Source organism: Loa loa, assembly GCF_000183805.2.
Source record: "Loa loa unplaced genomic scaffold supercont3.226, whole genome shotgun sequence".
Classification (NCBI taxonomy): domain Eukaryota; kingdom Metazoa; phylum Nematoda; class Chromadorea; order Rhabditida; family Onchocercidae; genus Loa; species Loa loa.
The window spans coordinates 35512-57683 of record NW_018108406.1 but is presented as its reverse complement, the minus strand read 5'-3'; the positions used below and the strand labels follow the sequence as shown (position 1 = coordinate 57683).

Below are 22172 nucleotides of genomic sequence, written 5' to 3'. Positions count from 1 at the left end.
GTTATAACTAATTCCAATAGTTCCAGTTTACACCGATCATTTCATCAACAGTTCAAAGGACATGACCTTCACAAACTAAAACTTGAAGAACCAGTAAATTTAGTGTTGATGGACTACTCAAATCACCCGGCAGTCACCTCATCATTTTAAATTATTGAAAGTTCTACGCCCCCTAAATTTCTTCACATCAGCATGAATATTACTGATGTAACTTCATTGGCACCTCCATCTACCCTCCATTTATTGATACAAGAAACCGAAACAAATCAGAGAAAACCTAGGAAAAAAAATTAGCCGACTGGATCCCCGATTAATATTTCGTTATTGGAATAGAAAAATCTACAGCAGCACACAAAGGTACCAACAACACGTTGCCGGAAACCATTGTGGCATCAGAGGCATGTCAACGACTACTCGCGAAACTTCCTTGATCAATCGATCAATATGTGCAGCAGTGCTCTGCACCACAGATCGATCTACTTCACCACTATATGCAATGCACTGCGTTCAGTAAAAAGGTTCATTATCGTGCATTTGTGATATTCTGTATTTTGAGAACAGATTCAATAACAAAAAATAGTATCCAAAAATTAGTAGGAAAATTTGCATATATTCTAGGGTATAGGAAAATCTTTTTTCTTTGAATAATTTATGTAGCCAACAAGTAAGGAAAATCATTTTTTATTGTGTACAATTCGTAGCTGACGTAAAATGAATGTTATCCATATCTGCCACATTTTAAAATAATAATTGTGAAATGTTTAAAACATACGAAAGGCGGAAGAGAATAGAACTTTATCAGGGAATATTACCTATAAACCAATTCTGATTTACATAAATGAAATATACAGAAAGTACGCAACTATGAACACTTCATATATCGAAGAAACTGTAGCGCTGTTGTTCATAAGCACGACTATCTTCACGTAAATGATAATCATCTGGTAATTCTGTCAATACTTTCGCAGCTTCAGCTTTATAATCTCGTATGTAATGTACTGAATTAAAAAATGAAAAATAAATTATGAAAGAAACTATGGTGTGGAATAAGTAACAAAATGTAAATTCAATCATGACGACCGAAAGCCAGAAAAATACTAAATTTTAATTAACGAAGGAAAGACTAAACTAGTTAATTATTTATTCTTTACTTCTAAGATTACTTTGGCGTCCGCAAATCCATTTCAACAACTTTTAGTAAAATATCTGCTCATACGATTCCAACACATTATGCGTTACTGCAGCAATTTGCAATTTTTTGCTCAAGAATAGTACTTAAACTAAAGGAAATGTTATATTAAAATCAGATAAATACTTGAAGAACTTACTAACGTGAGTCTAAATATAAATGAGACAAATGAACTAAAATACTGTTGTAATTACCATGTTTTGGAAAGTGTGCATTGTGCACATGTAATTTGCTGAAATATCCTACTCTCGGTCGAGTAATGTTTAAGTTTTCTTCCACGCAAATATCCAAACGACGTTGTTGCTCACGACAACTGTAACTGCTATTACTATTAGTACCATTTTCGTGTAATTTAGTTAATAAGGTTCTCCTAAGAAGTTATAGGGAATTCCAAAAACAATATGGAACACAGCTGTTGTAATCATTTCAAAATGTTCTTAACACTCAAAATTCAAATCTGAAGCATGGTTCTTTCCTTTTTTTTTAAACAGTTTTGTAACTTCCAATCTTAGAAATCAGTGAGAAGAAACAAACGGTGTAATGTAGAGTTTGGAAGTACGGTGATCAATACAATCAGCATAATGATTAACGTTGTCACTGCAAGCCTTTTTCAGTGATTGTAAGAATTTAATACCACATGCGGTAAGAGCTTGACCTTCTCTCAGCGAAAGACGTGGATCTTCCGTTTCTTGTCGACGCAACATAAAATCCTGTAAACACACCACACTATTTTCAAATACAGACAATCAAAATGGAAAGTAATAATCATTTCATAGGCAACCAAAGGTAATTCGTCTTATCTTCAATTAAAAAGTAAAATTTCCTCTAGAGTCATAAAATGAATCGAAGTCAATTTAGTTCAACTGATAAAAGTTGAAAAAACGAACTTTAACTTCTTTTTCACACGCTTTATGCATATATGGTATAACAGCTTTAAAATAAGGCGTTGAAAGAGTGATTTCATGAGGTACTGTAAGCTCTTCGTCAGAGGGCATCGGTGTACTTTTGGTTAACATCCCCCTAAAATGAGATTACTGATATACTAATTATATAAACTGTACAAAGACAAAAATGTTTTCTTGTCCCTTCATTAGTAACAAATATCTAATTTGTTATATCCTAAATAAAAAATTGCTAAGGTAGTTGAAATTGATGAATGATCACTGAAAAGTGGCGATGGACAGATAATGATATATGGGAGATCCGTCTTACAGTCATTGGCAAAGACGGCGAAGATTCCCGCACAATTGATCCAACTATTCCCTCATCTTCCTTCCCTCCCATAAACAAGTGAAGAAGAAATACGAGCGAATTAGATAATCCATTTTTCCAAGCTTTAAATTACCCTGTCCAACTATCAGAGCAGAGGACAACGGTTACAATAAGCTCATGCTCATTCTTCCAAAATAAACAACACAACTGAAAAGTTGTAAACGCGTGGATTATTCACCGTAAAATCCACCAGTACTTCCACTCCGTCCGCACCCAGCTACCGACAGAACACTCCACTTTCCCGATATTTCATGCAATGGCATAATGAAAACCTCGGTCTCACCAAGAAGTACGAAAATAAAGGAGAAATAAGATTGGCATGAAAAGTCAAAACTGCGGACGAGTTGGAGTAATATAGTCTCCGCAAATAATACTATTTACGGCTGACAATATCTGATAGTCTGCTTATTACCGACTTGATTAATTAACTATTAAATGGAATAGTCTGAAGGGTGAAATTGCGGCGCAGACTGTGCTGGTACTGTAGAGCCTCCTTTCTATTGAAAAACTATGTAAACGACTGCACCATCCTGATGAAACATTATCAAAAGCTGATAAAACACTCGAAATCTTTAAAAACTTAATTTCTATGCAGATTTGAGCTTGACTTAATTTAAAAGCCATGAATGCTAGAAATTATAAATTGTTTTCTATTCAAGGTGCCCGCAAAGGGTCGAAAGCTAGGTCGTTTTTCACAAAGGTGTGTAATCACAATTGATTTCCTAGAAAATAATTTTGAATGGAATCGAGAAATCGGAAATTTTCCCTTGTGCTGATTGAAATACATGAAAATAATTTTCAATCTCAAGAGATATTTCTTAAAAATAAACTTTACATTGAAGTATTCAAATATTTCTGGATAGATTTGAAATTTTTAAATTAAATAAAGCCTTCGAAAATACAATTGCATGCTATAACTGTTACAGATGAAAACATTTCAAAATTTGCGGAATGCACGGACCACGCCGTTATCACGGTCACAAGCACAATCATCGAGCAATAAGCCATCGAACAGTGAAGATCGAGCCGTCAACAGCAGCAGTGTGAAGCAAGGACAGCAGTCACGTTTCAGCAGATTTTTACCGTCGTCGCAGTTCAAAACAGCTGTTGAAAAATCTAGTCGCCGACCGAGAACCATTTCAGGCGAAAAGCATCTCGTTAATCCAAAGGTCAAAAAGTCGACAATGCCGTCAAAGGCTTGGTATTTCTATCTCTGGAGTCCTTTTGGAGTTACTTCTATCTTTTCATTCCTTCGGTCACAAAATTCCTATATAATTTACGTAAAAAGTTTAAAATTATGACTGAAGCAAATTCATCCGTATTTAACCTGAAAGTAGAAAGTTTCGGTTTGGAAACAAGGCGTGGAAAAGGTATATTCTCGCCAAAAGCTCAAATTTCGCGAATACAAAACAACCTTGGATTTCCATGTGAACTACCAGATGACCTCGTTGCGGAGGTTGACATACAAGCAAAATTCGATCAAAAGGACAAAAAAGTGAGCGAAATTTATGTTTGCAATTCGCTCTTCATCTATTCTCCTTTTGTGTTCTCATATCCGTTTTCCCTTCAAATTTTGAAAATCAATCAATAATTGTGTCATATTTTAAAAATTTTGGAATTGATCTGGATAAACAGATTAACCTTCAAGCTTAAAACTACGGTAACGTCCTAATGATGCAATTTACCAGTTTCTGAAGTACTCTTTTGTGGGTGATCTAGTCTTTCAGGTAGGCCTTACTATAACCAAGTCGCTGCTCATTCTTAGAGTGGAGGAATATTCAATATTTTATGGAAAATTGAAAATATGCGATTTCTTAACATATCTTCAAGATGAACCAATTGCCAGCAAAAAAGAATTCTACGATAGGTTGAAACCATTGCGAGATGTTGGCAAAGAGGTTGTGAATCATCTCAAATTCTTCATTCCTCATTTATTTTCAGGTTAAACAATGAAGCTTATTTCCAATTTTAGTTTCATTTGCGGTTACGAAGGCCATTATGGAATACGCCAGCCACTAGATTACCAAAAGGTTACGATCGCGCACCGGGATATAGTTATATTCGCGGTCTGATGATCCTTTATCCTGGCGGTAATCTGGGAATGAACGTCAAATCTTATAACAACAAAGTTCGTTTTTTTCATTATTAATATCGGTTTAAGCACATGTTGTTAAATCACTTCATGAATTTTTCAAATTCTCCGAATAAATAGAAGAGATACTTTCAAAATTTGCGGTAAACCTTTAGAAAGGTTTTTATAAATTTAAATATTTGACCTGCTCTTGAAAACTACGCAATCTTTGGAGCATAAAATGTCATTGTTAAACTTCCAGAAGTTCAACAATCAGTTCAACAGTGATGCTATTCCTTTATCTAAGATTCGGTGCTTCATTTCAGGTATACGTAACGAGTACAGATCAGATGAGTATAGCATCAGCCGCTTGCTTGATGGGTGACTGTATTGTAGACGTAGATGGTACACCGGTTACGTCAACTGTATCATGCGGTGAACAAGTCATTTCAGGACTTAAAAATCGTAAATTTGTACGTTGCATGCATTTAGGCAATTAATTGTTCAGCTATGAATATCAAAATTCAAATTTCTCAATTAAAAATTTTGACAGGTGCTAATGACAATTGAAAGAGCGGTGGATGTGCAAGCTATACGTGTAGTGAAATTTGTGCTACTTGTTGAGAAAATTCCTGAAAAGGATCCCAGGTATTAAATGTTCTGAGACTGCTACTTCATTTAGGAAATCACTAATTTTAAAATATTAATTACTGGCATTTTTTCTAAATTTTTGAGATTTATAAAAATAGGATGGCACACGACACCACTAAGATCGGTGTGGATGAAGCAGAAAAAATTCGGCGACATACTCTCCCAGCAGCTTTGAAAGGCATTTATCGCGGGAAGCATGGATGTGACCAAAAGTATTTTTTTTCCGTTTATTAGTCTTCATTTTTTTCATGGCAATTCTGATCGATCTTTATGTTCAATTTTTATATTATCGCAGCAGTACTTACAATTGTAACTAACTGCAGCCATCCACTTGTTTTTATTATCACGTGAAATATGTCAAAATCTTTCTGATATCCCAGTCTTCAGACATTTGGTGATCCATGAGATGTCAATGTTCACGCCGATTGGTGCCGATCCTTTCAATCCATTGCTGATGCAGGCGGTACCACCAAAGAAGATGGACGCCATGCATGCCAGTAAATCGAGTCAAGTGAATATTCCGACACCTTTACAGCGATCGAAGGAGTAACCGTTGTCTTATAAAGTGACGTGATCCATCCATGACTTTTTTATAGTCTGTCATTTTAATACGTCTTACTCATTGTAATTTATTTTCTGGGCGTGTAAGTGTATTTAGAATTAAAAAATCAGAAATTCAATAGTATAGGCTGCATATGCGTTTGCTCAAAATCTTGTCTGAAACTACGGTTAAGAATTATATGAAGTATTGATGTTTGCTGAAAGCAAATTAGTCTATTAATGTTTCCTTACCAACCATAATGTCGGAAACTTGATTTTATACCTTCCTGGAACATGCACTGTGGAGTTTGGAACAAAAAAAACCTGGCATTTCAATTCATGCAATAATCAATACAAATAATTCTTGCACACTTTCGCCAATTTCTTTGAGTACCTCAATTTCCATTTGTACTGGAAACTGCAAAATTCGAATTACAAACTATTACAAGCTGTAGACTTAAATTACGACAACCAGAATCGGTAGAATAGGAAGCAAATCACTCAGAAATCGCTAGGACAGCAAACTGCTAAGATAGCAATTGAAAAGATCCTTAAATAGATGGGATATATTTTACTTTTCAAGGTAGTATGTTTTCACCGATAACCGGCAAATTCATATGTGAACAAGCCGCTTGCTCTCGTTATTTCCTCGGAAAGCAATTCATTACAACCAAAAAAAAAAACACATATCACGCTGGAGGAAGCTTGACAGTAATTGCAGTAAAGCCTAGACAGAATTTCGATTTTATGTTCTTCAGCTCTCCCAAACTTCAAAATCCGGACCAAAATCCAAATAAAAGTATGACGACCAAGCTTTCAGAATGATATGTTTGTACCATCCACATCTAATCATAAAAGTGGGTTGGATCCTGTAGAAAATAATCAGGTGATGTATGCACCACATATGTATATATGACTTGAAGCTGTTGATGAGATTATATCTTTCGAATTGATTCTTTGCAGCAAGTGGGAATTTAACATTTCAAGAAGGTTTAATACACAACACTTGATTCAGGCTGATTACTTCAGGAGAAACGGAAATTCCACTCCCTTCTCGAATCAGACGAAAAGCTACGAACGGTATACACAGGAGACCAGCGTTCAGTAGCAGAATGATACGACAACCTCAACGAAATTTTACCATTCCCGTGCTAATCAAACTTATGATAACTGAATTTCACTGTTTCCGCCCTAAAGTTGTTTTACACTATAATTCCCAACAAAAACCACCACATTAACACTTTGCATATTAGTCAGAAATCCAAATTCAAATTGTAAGCGAATCATTGATATTTATGTACACTGTGCTAATCAGTGAAATGAAATTTTAACGAAAAAGTTTCAGTACTACACCGTGTGTAAATGGTGCGATTTAACCTTTCTTCATAAAATGGATTAAATTATGCAAAAACCTAAGTAATGTAAAAACGTATGTACGTGTACGTTCATACATTTGTATCATTACTTCAGTTTGTTCATACGTTTTCCATACGTTTTTGTTCATACGTGTATCCGCGAAAAGTAAACTTGTCAGCTTATATTTTAGTGCAGTATTTCTTTTTTTGCTTTTTAAAGTGAAAGGTCTTAGCACTATTTTTATAGACATCTATCGTTAGAAAAAATAAATAAAAAATAATGCTGCTGACCCGAAATTAGAAAAAAGTGAGTTTTGTGATGATGGCAAAAAGTCGGTGGAAGTAGAAGAAAAACGAAGAGAGGAAATAATGTTTCTCAAATAGTCCTTAAAAGAATCCACTACTAATTATAGCCCTAAAAGCCCATACGAAAGGTATTTTTTTTTTTTAAAGTCAGCACTGGATGGAGTACGCAAGCACATAATCTACTGAATCTACATAATCTACTTCACATTTCGGTACACTGTCTACATATCCATTCAGAATATCCGAAATAGAGGAATACATTTCTGGTACGTATCAAAGGTCCCACCATTATTATTTTCGTCTAATAATAAATATAATGAGAAAACAAATTTTCAGCTGTAATATAGTTTTCTTTAAGTCACGCTCCTTGCAAAATATGTTAATAGCATATTTTCCGAGATTTGTCGAGAAGTACCCCTCAAATTTGATTATCATCGGCAATGGTTGATGTATAAACTAAACTCCGCGAGTTGACCACGAAATATCGTACCAAACCCATATATTTATTTTTCATTTTAAATAACCAGCAAGGCTTACTGACTTCTAGAACACTATAAAGCGTAAAGTGGTCGAAAACGGATAGCAATTATATTTTACAATATCCTACCCAATACCATAATAAACAAACCTAATACCTAAAATCTAGCAATACTTCTAACATTATTCAATCCTTAAAAAGTCAGCTAATTTTAATGGAACTGAAAGATTTTAGCATGCCTATTAGCGGTCGAGAAGTAACTAGGAAATTCGAAATTCTTGGAACCACTTGCAATAACATAACAAATAAAGAATACAATTTCTAGCTTTCAGAACTGAGATGTGCATTTGCAACCGAAGTGGAAAATCAATGCATCCATTCATTATAATTAACACATGAGAACTATTTACAGTGAAAAAGTTAATTTGCTTTAAAATTAATTGTACAAATAAAACATATCTTCCCGGGTACTATCTATTTTACAACTGATGAGAAATCTGACCATACACTTTGGTCAAGTTCAGAACCGCTAATTTCGCAATCTGTCGTAACATCTGGTGAGTCATTTGTTGACAACGGGCTTCCGAAGGCGGACGGTGGCAGCGGGTAATAGTCTCCTAACTAAAACAGTCTCGGCAATAATCATTTGTGCAGGCTTTAAAATATTCCACTCAGCTTTAGACTTTATTTTCTATTACGATATAAGTAGCGTTAAAATCCACCTACGTTTGCATCCGCTTTAACTACTTCAACAGCATTTGAATCAGTCTTATCCACTTGACTAATGTGGATGTCACTTGGAACTTTCCCCGTTACCTCCGAATCCGCAGCACGTTCATCACCAAATTTCCTGGTAGTACGCTGAAATATAAAATGGAAGGAACAAAATGCAAATTCTGATCGGAAAACCAAAGTTTTAAATCTGCTACACCAAATTTTGAAACGACTTTTTAGAAATTTCAAAACATACCAACATTCCACTTTCAAAGTTTGCTTTATCAAACAATGCGTTTGTCACACTGTCAGTTGTAGTAAGCCACTGAAGTTTTGAAACCGCAGCTTGGTTAAAATCATCCGATGATGGCTCGCCAAAGTCAGAAGTGTTTGGATTATAAGCTGTAATGTTCCAAATGCTAAAAACTCTCACCTCATCTTCATATAGCTTTTTTGAAGATTCCTCATATTCCAAACTTTCTGACGAGTACGAATTAGTTTATTTTGCAAGAAAAGCTATGGCACTTAAAATTAGGACTAACCATCTCGTAAATATGCATGTTTTGCAGGGTGAGTAATTAATGCTGCACGACTGCGAATCATTTCATAACGTTGTTTTTCCTTAAATTATACAGCAAGTACAAAAACATATTGACATCAAAATATTTTTCGTTTTTTGTAGAGAAAGAGCAGAGCAGTTTTCTATTGTCAAAAGTATAAATTTTATTGACCTTTTAAGAAAGTGAAGTTGCAATTTTTTTTTTCACTGCTTTAATATTGAGGAGGAAAGCTAATCTAATCAAAGAATTGTGTTAATTTATTATAAACAAATTCCGTTACATAATGTTCAAATCAGATAAAAAAATTACTAGATACTGTTCAAATCAGATAAAAAAATCATGACCTGTTTTTCCTCGGCAATTAGTTTCTCCAAATATTCCTGAAGGTCATTAATTTCAGTTTCATACTGTATTATTTCTGCGTTACTGTTTTCACGAAAAGCATTGGTTTCCATTTCTAATCGGTTGCACTGAATTGATTTGTATGAATTATCTTTAAATTTAGGTCAACATTTTGCAAAAGTTTTGTAGTTGAGCGAAACCACAGCTAAAAAAAAACGGACAAACCATTTCAAAACACTACTGAACTACATGAAAACAAAACAAAAGGAACAAAGAAAGAAGACTAAGTCCCGAAACATCAAGGTAAAATATTGTCCTAAACAAACTTATGGAAAATGCTAAACAAGTAATGAGAACTCAGACAGACTGCTTCTACACTATTAATTTGAAATTTCATTAGGAATAATGCCGCAAGCCCTGGAAAGTATTCAATATGCTATGAAATATGCATATTTTTTGACGTCTAAAATACTTGCACGTTTCCTCATTACAAGGATATTGCATACATCAAAATAAAGAGCTTCAACAACCACGTTCCAGTAAGGTAACAACAGAAAATTGTTACTTTTAACTTTCAGCACTGATAAAAAATATTACTTCGATATCAACCTCCATCTTCTTGTTGCGAAGAGCAGCAGATGTCCTTCTTTCTACAGTTATCATTTCATCCAAATGTCTCCCTGTAGCAATAGCATCTTCAATTTCCTTCGACCAATCGTGTTGTTTATCATCGAGAAACATCATTAAGGAAGCATGTTCATTTTCCCCACAATTCAATTCTGTTTGTACTCGTTTTACTTCGTCTTGCAAAGCGCTCACTTCTTGATTCATCTTTGTCTGTAACATACGATTCATTCATAGTGAAAGAGAATTCATCTTTTGTTTTCCGTGTATTTTGTAAGGACCAATGAGTCGAAGTGAACGAGAACTATAAAAATGCTTCTTAACAAACCTGTAAGTTTTCACGAATACTTTTATATTCCAACAAGATTATTTCAGGATCATCTCTCTCAAGTGCTGTCAAATTCTCCAACTCTGTCTTCAAGATTATAATCTATAAAATGACTTGAAAAAGTAAGCATTCATAAAAACCATATACTTGAAATTTCATAGACAGTTTAAACATTGATGTTAAGAATATAGCAGCAGTAGTGAAGTTTAGAGGAACAAAGCCTAATTAATGCACTTACTTTCTCATCAAGTATCCGCTCTTTATCCATAACTTTATCATTTTCCTTATCTAATTTCGATAATTCAACCACAGCTTCACTACATTCTTGAGAACAAACATGCAGTTGTTGTTGCAGCTCTTTCTCCTCTATCATAACTTCATCCAAATTCTCCTTCAAAATAATCAAATGAAAAAATATATAGACGTCATTCATAACTTGTTGAAATACTTTGTCACCAGATTTTATTTTTCCAATTTTTCATTCAAAGTTAAAGAATATTAACGATTTCCGCCGACAGTATGTTCTCCAACTCCGCTTCCGCCTCATCAGATTGCTGCTGAAGTTTCTGATTTGTAGAATTCTTCATTTCTAAAAAAATGGCATCATTATTTGAAGTTAGACCTTATTTGAACCAAGGTATTTAAACAGCACAGACAGCTTTTATATTTTAAAAGTGGCTTTGTTGAATTTTTTTCCACTATTATGAATAAAAAAAACTCTCCAAAGAAAGGTGGCTCTACAATGAAATATAAAATAAGGCTTAACACGTTAAATCATACAACTGCCTTGGTAATCTGTTCACTTCAGTCGAAGCAGCTAACTGAAGCTACAACCTTGAGCTTTCTTAAAATTTTATTCAAAAATTTTCCAAAATTAAAACTTCAAAATTCCATTTTAAAAAATTTCTAAAATTCTTAAAATTCTAGTTTAATTTCAATTACCAAGATTTGACTTCAGCAATGTAACACGATTTAGCAGTTCCTCATGTTCCATTCTCAATATCTGCTCTCTATCATCCCGCATCTTCCGCAGCCTTTCAGCCCGTTCTTCCAGACTTTTATGACGTAATAGATGATTTAAGCCGTTTTGTAGTTCAACTAAAGCATTATCGATTCCCGCGCTTTGTCCTACTGGAAAAACCAGTTCTTATCCAATTTGAAGAGCACGGATCGAAATCAAATAAAACGTCTTTATTACGTCTTTTCAGTTCATAGAAATTTATGCTTTCCTTAACTGAATCTCTGATTTCATTTTACACTTCGCTTTAAGTACTTCTTCTTTTGTGAACCGCCATGAACATAATATACCATGGTATAAGAGACCAAAAGAACGAGCACAATAAAGTATAATGTACCAAAATACAGAGAAATATAGAATGCTGCTTTGTATTTCAATTCTTATTTGGCACTGGTTGACATTTAAGGCTTTGTTATCGTTGGCAAAAATCTAAAAATTATTACCAAAAAGCACAAACATTTGGAACATACACTTTTCCTGCATAGTTTCCCAATTTTTTTCAGAACGAATCTTAAGAGCCTCGAAGCGAGCCGTGAAAGTCTCAACACTGAAGTTATTGACCTTGTTCGTCACCTGTACCGTATCCATGGCTTAAAAAGTTCTGTATATATCCCTTAATTTATACTGCAAAATAAATCAATGAAAATGAATGGTATTTACTTTATTTTTTTGCATTTTTCGATTGCACAGACACCAAACGACAGCAAATATGAGAAAAATATCAAACTTGTTTTGATAAGCTCTGAAGCTGCCTGGAAACGCATTTCGATTAACCGCAGGCCTCTGGCGTTGCAATGAAGTCTGAAATAGGTTTCCTTGCTATTCCTGTTTAGTCCATATAAGGAAAAAGACTATGAAATGTGATACAATTTGTCAAAAAACGCTTGATATCATATATCATATGACCATATAGTTTTTAGCCCTTAAAAGAAGTTGGTTAATTCGAGATCAAAAACCAAACTGTTTAGAAATCTCTTTGCATGCTCTACGTGATTGCTTCAAATTTTCTTCATCATTGATATTTTGCGCAAGGATTGCCTTTGATTGTTCCCACATATTTCCTTCCTCTTCCGTAAAAGCTGCTTTCTAAAACAGCTCAATTGATCTCGTTTGTGTAGAATTTGATATATAGACAAAGTTTGGAATTCCGAATAATTTCTTTGGTTACAATGAGTATGCAAACCTCTTCCAGCAGTTTCTTGCGTTTCTTGAACAATTCTGCTGTAAGATGCATAGGATATAGCATTTCGTTCCGATTCAATTGAGCAGAGAGTCCGCTGACAGTCGTATCCATGGCTAAATGTTAATATTTGCTTTGTAGGTATCCAATCATCATCTGATAATTTCACCTCGAAAGCACAACTCTGTCTGAGGTAAACATACAACAGCAATGAATAACATTCGAAGATGCTGATTAAACTTATTTGGTGAGAAATCCCACCCGGAAATCAGACAACAAATTTCTTGCATCAAACTCATCTTGAAATCCCAGTGTAACTGTTCAAATTCAGAGAGAGAAGCTTCTAGAAGGAGTCATTCGTTCTCCCAACGTTAAAAGTGTGAGATGGTATTCACAAATAAATCGAACAGCAAATAAATTACAAGGAATTTCCTTAAATTTGAACTTACGTCAACAACGCTACGTGAGAAACTGAAAAAAAGCAATTTCAAATGACTAAACAAGAATTTTGCACGAATTTCTCACAACATCCTAATCACCGCTAATCTCGTCATTTGCACGTAGACTCGGCTTGAAATTCATATCTACACGTAGGCACTCATTGCTATCATTGCTGCCACCCAGAAAGCTTTCTTTTTTTGGGCGATTATCTTGCTGGTAAGAATCACGCACAAGTGTTGCTTTTGCATTTTGCATGCATAACTTGCCAGTTTAATATGATTTGAGCATATGTGGCTTATCTGTATATGCATGACATCTGAAATTGCACATTTAGATGGTGCAATCTGAATTTATGTGGTTCATCTGCATGTAATGCTCATTGATTATCCTTGTATAATGTATAATATTATACAAGGAAGAGAGACTGTTAGAAGTTAAGCGAGCTGTGTAGTCTATTCTGGCTTGAGGAGTCATAAAGGTCAAAGGGGCTACTTCTCGATCCCTACCACAGTTCTTGTGGCCATTTGCGCTTTCTCAGTACTTCCCGACAGCTCCTCTACTCTGTTCTTTCTAATTATTCTTTTCTTCGACAGTTTACTTTTTCTGTGACAGTATGCATTATCGGCGCGATTTCTAGTAGTTCATGTAGTGGTTGGGATCGAAGCTAAGAATGATGCTGAAAAATCTCGAAGTATTCGCAACTCTCCTCTTACTGAAATCCTTTCAGAAGCTAATAAAAGTTATCGTAAATTTCCCATTGTAACGGTACTTTCGAGAAATAACCATAATTTCAGCTGCAAGCCAAAATAACAAAGGCTGGAATTGTAATTGGTGTGTCAGTGAAGAAATGCAGCAAACAACAACGATTCCATCACTTCAGTACGATTTCCAGCCTTCACCAGACATTTATTCGCAATACGGTATGGGTTTGTTGTCCTCTAGTATGTCATATTCCTTATTTTGCTATCCTCACTCTTCTGTTCCTTATAAATTTCCAAAGTCTAAATCCACTTTAGCTATTCCTAAATGCAGGAAAAATAAAGCTTCAAAATATATACTCCCTACCTGGTTTTTATGACCTTCCAAGATCCACAAAGAATTACATCATGATTTGTCTGTCAGCCTGTCTTGATATAATCTACTGGACATAATCATATGAAGAGAAACAAGATTTCCTATTCATATTTTTTATTGATTATTTTAGAGCGGATGGGTACAGATGCTGCTACAGACCAGCTATGCCAGAGCATATCATCTATCACGGTTATTTGTTCTGTGTATTTATGATTATTCGTAATCAGAATAATAATTGAAGATGCCTCCCTTATAAGGCACATGCTGTTCGTATTTTCTGAAGTTACCTTACTGCAGGTCAATGATAAGGAAAATGGGATGAACGAGACGCATTGGTGTTCCCCATGTAGCCAGTACACTGATAGTTCTGGTTACACCTACTTAAATCCAGCGGAACACCAACTGGTAAGTGCAAGATACTTAATGAACAGTGACCAATGAATAACAACCATGATTTTTCTGTCACAGAGTTCAAGTATAAATGATATGCATCGTTATTACAAGAACTCTTACATAATGCAGTACTTTTTTTGAGACTGTACGACTGCATGCTGTACAAACTCTACAGCTCGGTGGTTAACAGATGTCTTCTTGGTTCGATAGATATTTCTAGAGCGTGTTTCTCTCATTCTCCAACGTTGCTTTGTTTTATCACCTTTACAGGACGGTACTCTAATCAGAATACCTAAAAGCATGGGAACTGCAAGTGAAGAATAATTTGCAGACTATGACTGTGGACTTTTTGAAGCTGTTTTTATCGTTGTATCCACTCAGTTTTTATCGTTTAGTAGCTCTGGTGGATAGTTTAAACTCCATGAATCCTTATAATTTAATTGCCAAGGCCGCACCGACCAAATTGTAAAATATCATAAATTTCATGTCAATTATAGATTATAAAAATGAAAGTTTCCATTTCTTTTTTTTTGCCTTAGATTGTGTATTAAGAAAAGGAGTTTTTTCGAGAGAGGATGATAGGGACGATTTTATATCCTTTTTTTAGATGGCTTGTGATAGCTGTGTACAACAATGCGAAGTGTCACGTATCAACAGCTTGAGAAATGGTGAATGTTGGGATAGCTACGAATGGTTTGTTTCATACTTTCTGGCATTAATGTCTTTCACTTATTGTATGTTAAAAATTTACGGCTCAGTTTAATTGTTAATATCTTTAGCTACGGCGTAAACAACAATATTGAATTAATGCAGCCGACATTGTTCTACCTATTAACATCGGGTTGCATTGCAAATTTTGGCAAGGACGAAAAAGGCAGCCGGTGAGATCTGAAGGAAGCATTTGATCTTGATATTAAATCTTCATTTTCTGCGAAAAAAAACAATAGATTCAATGGCAATTGATAATATGAGAGTCTGTTACTGTCTCTTTAGATTCGTCCAAGAAGAATTTACAAAAAGCTCGCCGGTGATTCGTCAAATGATGTTTGATTACCTTTTCGAAAGAGGTGGATTTGATTGGTTTTCTAATGATCCACACGGAAATTTCATCATCCAGGTATGCTATACAACGATCCTGATTAAGGATAAGTGAAATGGCGAGCTATGAAAATTCTTTCTCAAATGTAGAAAATCGCAATGGAAGCGTTTCCTGGCATAGAACAAGCCAGAGTCGTCGAACATGTGGCAAATAAAGTGGTCAAAATGTGTTCAAACCGTTATGGAAGCAGAATCATGCAGCGTGTTTTCGAAAGGTTTGATTTCGGATACAGAGTTGAACTTCTGAATAAGCTCAGTGGATCGGAATGTTTCCTAGCGGTTGACAGTTGTGCTACTCACGTTATGCAGGTTTGTTTCAAATGTAAACTTTTTGACATATGCTGTCCTTTAACACATCGAATTTGAATTCATTTCAAATACAAAGAAGTTTTTATAGAAATTGTTTGCTCTTTTTCCACCGACAAAATATAGCTTTATTGTGATAGCGCTTACACTTTCGAAAGAGAATTTCAAGCAAGTTGTTCAAAACAAATATGGATGCCGCGTTATCCAATCCGCTTTAGAGGTAAAATCCTACATTTCGTAGCCTTACTGGGAGAAACTAGCAGTACTGATCTCTATGCGATTAAGAATCTCGAGTTCTGTCAGAACGATTTAAATTTAATTAAAGTTATTGGAAACGTTGTTGGAGGCACTGTTATACATAGTAATTGCAATATAGTAATGAAATATGCATTTACACCTCAAGTAATTTAATATGCATCCGAAATTCAAATACTATCCATTTTACTGAACTTTTCAGGAACTTGAAATATCGGCGTGTACCACACGCTATGCCAATACTCCAAATGAATTCAAGACAGCAAGACGACTTCTGAATAAACTACTGCGACGGCTAACAGAGAACTGTACGGAGTTTACAGATCATCAGTTTGCGAACTACGTCATGCAGCACGTCATCACCTCGGAGTTCCATCCTGATGCTCGAGATTACATTATTAAACATGCCATTCTGTACGTCTTTCAGTTGGTGCGCCATGGGAAAGCTTTACAGAAACTAGTGTATGGAGGGAGTGGTTACTGTAAACAAGATTCGACACAAAGATTTCCTATAAAAACGAAAGTAATGGAATTTGTTTGGCAAACAAAATCTTTGATTTTTTTGTAAAAAAGCTCGAATATGAACGTCGTAATGCTCTTTATATGAAGAATTATAAGCTCTCCTTCTTATATCCTTTTTTTCTTCTCACTGTCAGCAAATTTTGTTTTTCTTCACAGAAGTAATGTGCTAACGTTATCACAAGAAAAGTTTGCCTCTCATGTCGTCGAAAAGTCACTGCAACACGCATCACCAAAAGTACTGCATTGTTTGATGGGTGAAATCTTTGATGGTTATGTCAAGGATGAGTGAGTTTAGTTCTCTAATTCAGTCTTTCAAACGGAATTTCTGTATATTTATTAATCTTACTGTGGGCCAATATAAACTGCAAATTTTACAAGTATGCATTCAAATATCGTCAGCATAATCCGTTATTGTAGCATCCTATGCACTGCTTCTTCGAAGGACTATAACGTCTTCGAAACATTCCTTACTATTGTTGATCTTTCAGTTAGACTGCTGGTGATTCCAATCGTCTAATTGAGTGAAACATACAGAGAGACTTATGATGTCAATTCAAACATTTTCAGCAAAGGGCGCGATGCGCTCGATATAATGCTATTTGATCAGTATGGCAATTATGTTGTGCAAACAATGATTAACGTATCAATTGACGTATATGAAGATAGACGCGAAGGTGACCTGCTATGGCTGGCTCGCCTGTCTGAACGAATCTCTCGACATGAACCTCGACTCATGCGATATTCATCTGGTAAAAAAATAATCGAGAAAATGAAACAGGTGCTCTAATTAATGTTATGGGCTTTCCAATGATAAGCAAATCAAATTGTGATTTTATTTCAATAAGTTCAACAACTTACGTTTTAGACCGAATTATTGGGTTTTTACAATCTCATAAATATCGTAAAAAAGCTGGGATTCTAATTTTGGATTGATTTAAATTTACCGATATTCACAAAGGTCAGATTACCGAACTATTTTTAATATCAGTTTCTAAGTTCCGGTTGAGTAAAAGTTTTAGAGATTGCTGGAGTTCAATATTAGGGGGATTATGAATTCTGCTGAGGTTCCGATTATCTTCTGAGAGGAAAATTTTTGTTTTCTGGAGTTGGTTGTTTAAATTCGCTGACTGAATTAATTGGATTCAAAAGGAAAGAGAGGGAAGTGCAGTGAAAGAAGGAAGATGGAATCATTAATTTATCTCAGTAGATCAAGCTAACTTGAAGCAGTATTTGGTTAAAGAGGAATTAGAAGTCTTATTTTACTGATCAGCTGTCGACCACTGATAATGTGATTTACAGTATGCAGTTTGATCGGAATTATCACAGTTAATTCACCAAGAGCATGTACGGTAGCAATTTGGCGAATAATTGTGGGACGTTTTAATCACGCCACTTTGTCAAGTGCCTAATGTTCAATTTTCTTTTTTTTTTTTATTGTGAATCTTGTCTTTTTGGTTTTCAGTTCTTGCTTATTTCATACATGTGTTTTGGAATTCGCCTACGCATATTTTAATCGTTTTGCAAGAATTGTTTTATAGTTTGTATTAGTGTTAGCTTTCAGCTTCCATGCATTTTGTTGTCAATCTTGCCGGGTATTGCCCTTGGCTCGCAACTACCTGTACAGCTAGTTTTGTAGGTCATTAATGGTGATGACAACGATCGTCCTTCTTTAATCCTACAGCTGTATACTTCCAACATGTTTCTTATATCTGTGTTACGGTGTAGTTATTGTATGAATTAAGGTATTCATTCAATGCTTTCCAAATATACAGACTATCATTTTCAATTTGTGTAAAATTTGCAGTGTTAATAAAGTTTTTTGATGTGACAGTGTTACATTTGGATTACTTTAAATTTGCCGATCATACATTTGTGGACAGCCTTACTTTCACTTCTATGGTTCCCGATGCGAAGTGATCCAGAGCTCTATCGCGAAACTTCAATAAGGATTTTTGTACTGAAAAAAGACTCTTTCCTCTGACGAACGCAGAGAAAAAAGCTTTGTATTTAGTTTGAGCAGTAAGTGATTATTCAGTAAATTCACCTTCCATTTCAGGTGATGAGTGCTAAAATAACATCACTTGCTCGGTGGTAAAAATTGGGTGTAACAAAAGTAGTTCGTACGAGGTGTAACCTAGTCTTCTTTCCTTATCCTGTTTCTCAGGATTTAGAGGTAATGATTTATATCTGAATTTTTATATGCGCCTTTTTGTAGGTTTCAGTTTCATTGTTTGAATTTTACAGATTTCACGAGACAGTGATCAGAACCGCAGTAACCTTATGCTGACTGTTTACAAGAAGGCATGATTATATGATTCCAATGAGAAAGAAGCATCCGAAACAGAAGCGGTAACTGGTTCTTTGAAACTTTCGTTGGTTGTCCTTAATATTAATAATAATCGTTTAAGAATTGATCAAATACATTTTTCAATCAGATTTTCATGGAATAGAGAGAATATTGCTTTGACGTTTGCAATGTTGCTGTTCGTTAAGATTATAACCTTTCACTTCTCTTGGATTTGTTGAAGCAGTATTTAACTTTAAATATTTGATAGTCGCTATATGAGCCTACTATCAATTCACAGTGGCTTTGTAGACCGGTTAACACTTTTCCCGTCACTAACACTTCTGGAAAAAACGAAATGCCGCGAAACTTTGATCTATAACCTACCGAACTGTTAATATATCATTTGATTCTCCACGGCCTCTTAGTCCGATCTATAATCACTTTTCAGCAATTCCAGATTTAGGTAAATTCTTAGCTAAAGTGGAACGAGCACGGCTTCCATTTTGTAGGTCTTGTATAGAAACATTTATATGGCTTGAGAGGTATTATTATATGTCGAATTTTTCTGGTTATATTTCTCGCTTGTCAAAAATAAAGCAAATAAAATCAGGATCTAAATTGCAAAATTCGAAATTCGAGAGAAAATTTATCATCAGCGATATTAGCCTTTCGGAATAGTTTACATTGTTCGTTTAACTTTGTTAAATTTTATAATCTGATTTGCACCGATCGTGCTTTTTCAGTAACTTTGTGGAGTTTTTTGAACATTGTCACAGAAACAAAAGTACTTTGGATTGAAATTGGAATATAACTTTTGAATGCTTCTTTTCCCATAAGTCCAACAAGTCACTGACTCCTTCTTTACTAATCTTTTATTCGTGCGATTTGCAAAAATATGCAGCGCTTAAAATAATGAAAGTAAGGTGTTGTGGCTGATCGTTGTAAATGAAAGTCACTTTTATAGTCAGCGGTTCGAAATCTCGGTTGTCCAAAGTGAGAGTTAATATTTGTAAGTATACCATTTCATCATCATCATCATCTACTTTTCTCTAATGCAAAATTTACAGGATTTCAACAAAATATGTACTCATATCTAACACTAATTACTTTACTACTCTTCTTTGGTATAACTGATGCATTTTCGAGAAGGATGGTTAGTAATGCTAAATCAGTTGCACCTGAATCATTTCCATATATAGCTGAGCTGTACATTGTCTGGCCAGGTAAGTCTTAGTAACAAACAACCCTGTAAAAAACTTACTAATTTTCATATCTTCCTGTCATGAAGCTTGGGCTGTATATAAAGTGAATACGTGCATATGATTAAGCTAAATTACCTTAAATCAATTTGAATTAAGATTGATTTTTTTGCAGACCGGCAGATCTTATGCACAGCTAGTCTTTTGTCTCGTTCGATAATGATTACTGCTGCACACTGCATGGTGTAAGCATTGCATTTATGTGTTACCAGATAGTTTAATCTTATGAATTTAAACTATCTTCCATTTCTCAAGTAAGATTGCAAGAATGGGCCAAATTTATCTCACGTTACTTCCGTTACTCCTGTCTCGTAAATTTACAATTCTAGTGATGAGAAAACGAAGAAACAGCTCGGTAAAGTGAAGAAAGTAATATTTCGACAGGACCGTGGACGATCCTATGCAACTTGGGTTAGCGGTAAAATTCACGGCATGCTAAAGATATCCGACCTCGAAGTAGGCACGGCTTTTTATTCTGTTCTGTTTTTCTGTTAATTTCGCCCTGGATAATATGTCCTTCTGTTATGTGAAGATGATACGTGGTGATAGACTGGTAACAAAAATCAATAGCATAGGAATAATGATCATCCATGTTGAATGTATCAGAACATTGTTTACGAGGTGTCAGAAATCATCACCGCTGCATTAAAAATTCAGTTGACCTGAAAAAGCACTTCTTTTATACCATTATTTTTCTTAAATGCTTTGTTTTGAATCCTGAAAGGTTAGATTTATTAACTGTTCATATTGGTAGTAGGAATAATTTCTGCAGGAAAAGGAAGGAATTCTGGATTATGCATTGCTTGAATTGGAGAAACCCTTGCCGGTATGTCGTGTCAGGAATGGCAGAGTATTTTCAATTATCAAATTACCAGTGAAAGATGTACGAGCTTGCAAGTGGAAAGCTTTGCAACCATCGAAAGAATTACTCGACCAGTGCTCATTATTCGGTTACGGAGCTTCAGAAAAAGGTGTAAATACTTTGGATTTGAAAAAAAAAGGGATTTTGTCTAATTCGTGCGCAAACTACCAGTCACTTGGTTGTATAAAATGAATCTAGAAATGACTTCGATTCTTCCCAAAAAAATATTGGAAAATATTGTTTGCCAGTTGAAATTCAAATTTGTCCACCATAAGTTTCAATATACCTTTCGCTAAAGCAACTTCAATCACTTTCTTTAGTTTCAGAATTTATTATCGCTTTAATGAGATATTAAAAACCTAATCCTTTTTTAGGTGGACCGGATGGTAAGTTACGAAAATTAACAAATATTTCAGTTTGGGAAGGTAATGGACGACTTTTGATACCAATGGAAAATAATGCACAGTATACACGTCAAGGTCGAATATGTGGTGTAAGTTGAACGGCATTTAGCGAATTACTTTAATCATAAACTCCGTCAAAGTGATTCTGTTCGGAATATCACAAGAGTTCGATCGATCAAATAGACAATGACAAATATTCATTTTTCCCTTTTGCTAACCATTCATTTGTTGGAGTCATGAATTCCTTTCAGGGTGATTCTGGTGGACCTTTCGTTTGTGGTACAAATTTCGGCGAAAGGATTTATGGCATTCTGTCACATTCTGAACCAATGCTGGAATCCTATCCTTCCTCTTGCTATGGCGAAGTATGCTTAGATGTGTTTTTTAGTGCATTCTTAATATTTTTGAAAATTTAGTTTAGGAAGTTATATTTCCAACAAATCAAGAAGCAATAGACCTCTGGACAAGAGTCTCACTTTTCGTTCAACAGGTTTCTCGACATTTTCAATATTTCCGTCTATTGCGACTCTACATCACCGACTTGTTTTCCAACCCGGAAGTTTTACAGGAAAATGCGTTTTTATATGATGTAATGGGTGATGTTCGCAGAATGCTGCCTTATATCCAAGATTCATTCGCTAAG

At 35.0% G+C, this 22172-nt stretch overlaps 8 protein-coding genes across 8 annotated transcripts in view; 3 read left to right on the top strand and 5 right to left on the bottom strand.

The window, feature by feature from the left end:
- Positions 1-688: 688 nt before the first annotated feature.
- On the bottom strand, positions 689-2215 carry LOAG_00891 (NADH-ubiquinone oxidoreductase 19 kDa subunit). The gene is made up of 4 exons (XM_003136431.2): positions 2077-2215; positions 1724-1899; positions 1384-1502; positions 689-998 (listed from the first exon to the last, which is right to left on the bottom strand). Exons 1-4 carry the CDS (start codon positions 2203-2205, stop codon positions 874-876), a joined length of 549 nt encoding a protein of 182 aa, XP_003136479.1. The 5' UTR covers positions 2206-2215; the 3' UTR covers positions 689-873.
- Positions 2216-3387: 1172 nt separating this feature from the next.
- On the top strand, positions 3388-5733 carry LOAG_00890 (hypothetical protein; the record flags this gene model as incomplete). Its single annotated transcript, XM_020445578.1, has 8 exons — positions 3388-3662; positions 3821-3956; positions 4189-4359; positions 4434-4589; positions 4859-4975; positions 5086-5180; positions 5282-5395; positions 5571-5733. The coding sequence occupies 8 exons, from the start codon at positions 3388-3390 to the stop codon at positions 5731-5733; spliced, it is 1227 nt and encodes a 408-aa protein (XP_020303976.1).
- A 2603-nt stretch (positions 5734-8336) lies between these two features.
- Positions 8337-11017, bottom strand: LOAG_18210 (hypothetical protein; the record flags this gene model as incomplete). The annotated part of the gene is made up of 9 exons (XM_003136429.2): positions 8337-8483; positions 8589-8723; positions 8833-8978; positions 9119-9197; positions 9481-9606; positions 10076-10315; positions 10431-10532; positions 10669-10821; positions 10934-11017. 9 exons carry the CDS (start codon positions 11015-11017, stop codon positions 8337-8339), a joined length of 1212 nt encoding a protein of 403 aa, XP_003136477.2.
- Positions 11018-11364: 347 nt separating this feature from the next.
- On the bottom strand, positions 11365-12036 carry LOAG_18209 (hypothetical protein; the record flags this gene model as incomplete). Its single annotated transcript, XM_020450874.1, has 2 exons — positions 11365-11561; positions 11919-12036. The coding sequence occupies 2 exons, from the start codon at positions 12034-12036 to the stop codon at positions 11365-11367; spliced, it is 315 nt and encodes a 104-aa protein (XP_020305401.1).
- A 360-nt stretch (positions 12037-12396) lies between these two features.
- On the bottom strand, positions 12397-12742 carry LOAG_18208 (hypothetical protein; the record flags this gene model as incomplete). Its single annotated transcript, XM_020450873.1, has 2 exons — positions 12397-12534; positions 12632-12742. 2 exons carry the CDS (start codon positions 12740-12742, stop codon positions 12397-12399), a joined length of 249 nt encoding a protein of 82 aa, XP_020305400.1.
- A 417-nt stretch (positions 12743-13159) lies between these two features.
- Positions 13160-13324, bottom strand: LOAG_18207 (hypothetical protein; the record flags this gene model as incomplete). The annotated part of the gene is made up of 1 exon (XM_020450872.1): positions 13160-13324. The coding sequence occupies one exon, from the start codon at positions 13322-13324 to the stop codon at positions 13160-13162; it is 165 nt and encodes a 54-aa protein (XP_020305399.1).
- A 592-nt stretch (positions 13325-13916) lies between these two features.
- On the top strand, positions 13917-18353 carry LOAG_00888 (pumilio-family RNA binding repeat containing protein; the record flags this gene model as incomplete). Its single annotated transcript, XM_003136428.1, has 12 exons — positions 13917-14010; positions 14274-14332; positions 14441-14548; positions 15144-15229; positions 15316-15417; positions 15530-15653; positions 15725-15943; positions 16032-16160; positions 16398-16609; positions 16874-17002; positions 17285-17495; positions 18279-18353. The coding sequence occupies 12 exons, from the start codon at positions 13917-13919 to the stop codon at positions 18351-18353; spliced, it is 1548 nt and encodes a 515-aa protein (XP_003136476.1).
- Positions 18354-20154: 1801 nt separating this feature from the next.
- The window catches only part of LOAG_18206 (hypothetical protein), a gene marked incomplete at both ends in the record, with an annotated part of 2845 nt that continues 827 nt past the window's right edge, over positions 20155-22172 (top strand). Inside the window, 6 exons of the mRNA XM_020450871.1 lie at positions 20155-20227; positions 20379-20448; positions 20593-20719; positions 21036-21234; positions 21500-21618; positions 21781-21894. Coding sequence (XP_020305398.1) covers positions 20155-20227; positions 20379-20448; positions 20593-20719; positions 21036-21234; positions 21500-21618; positions 21781-21894 — 702 coding nt within the window. The remainder of the gene's footprint in view (positions 20228-20378; positions 20449-20592; positions 20720-21035; positions 21235-21499; positions 21619-21780; positions 21895-22172) is intronic.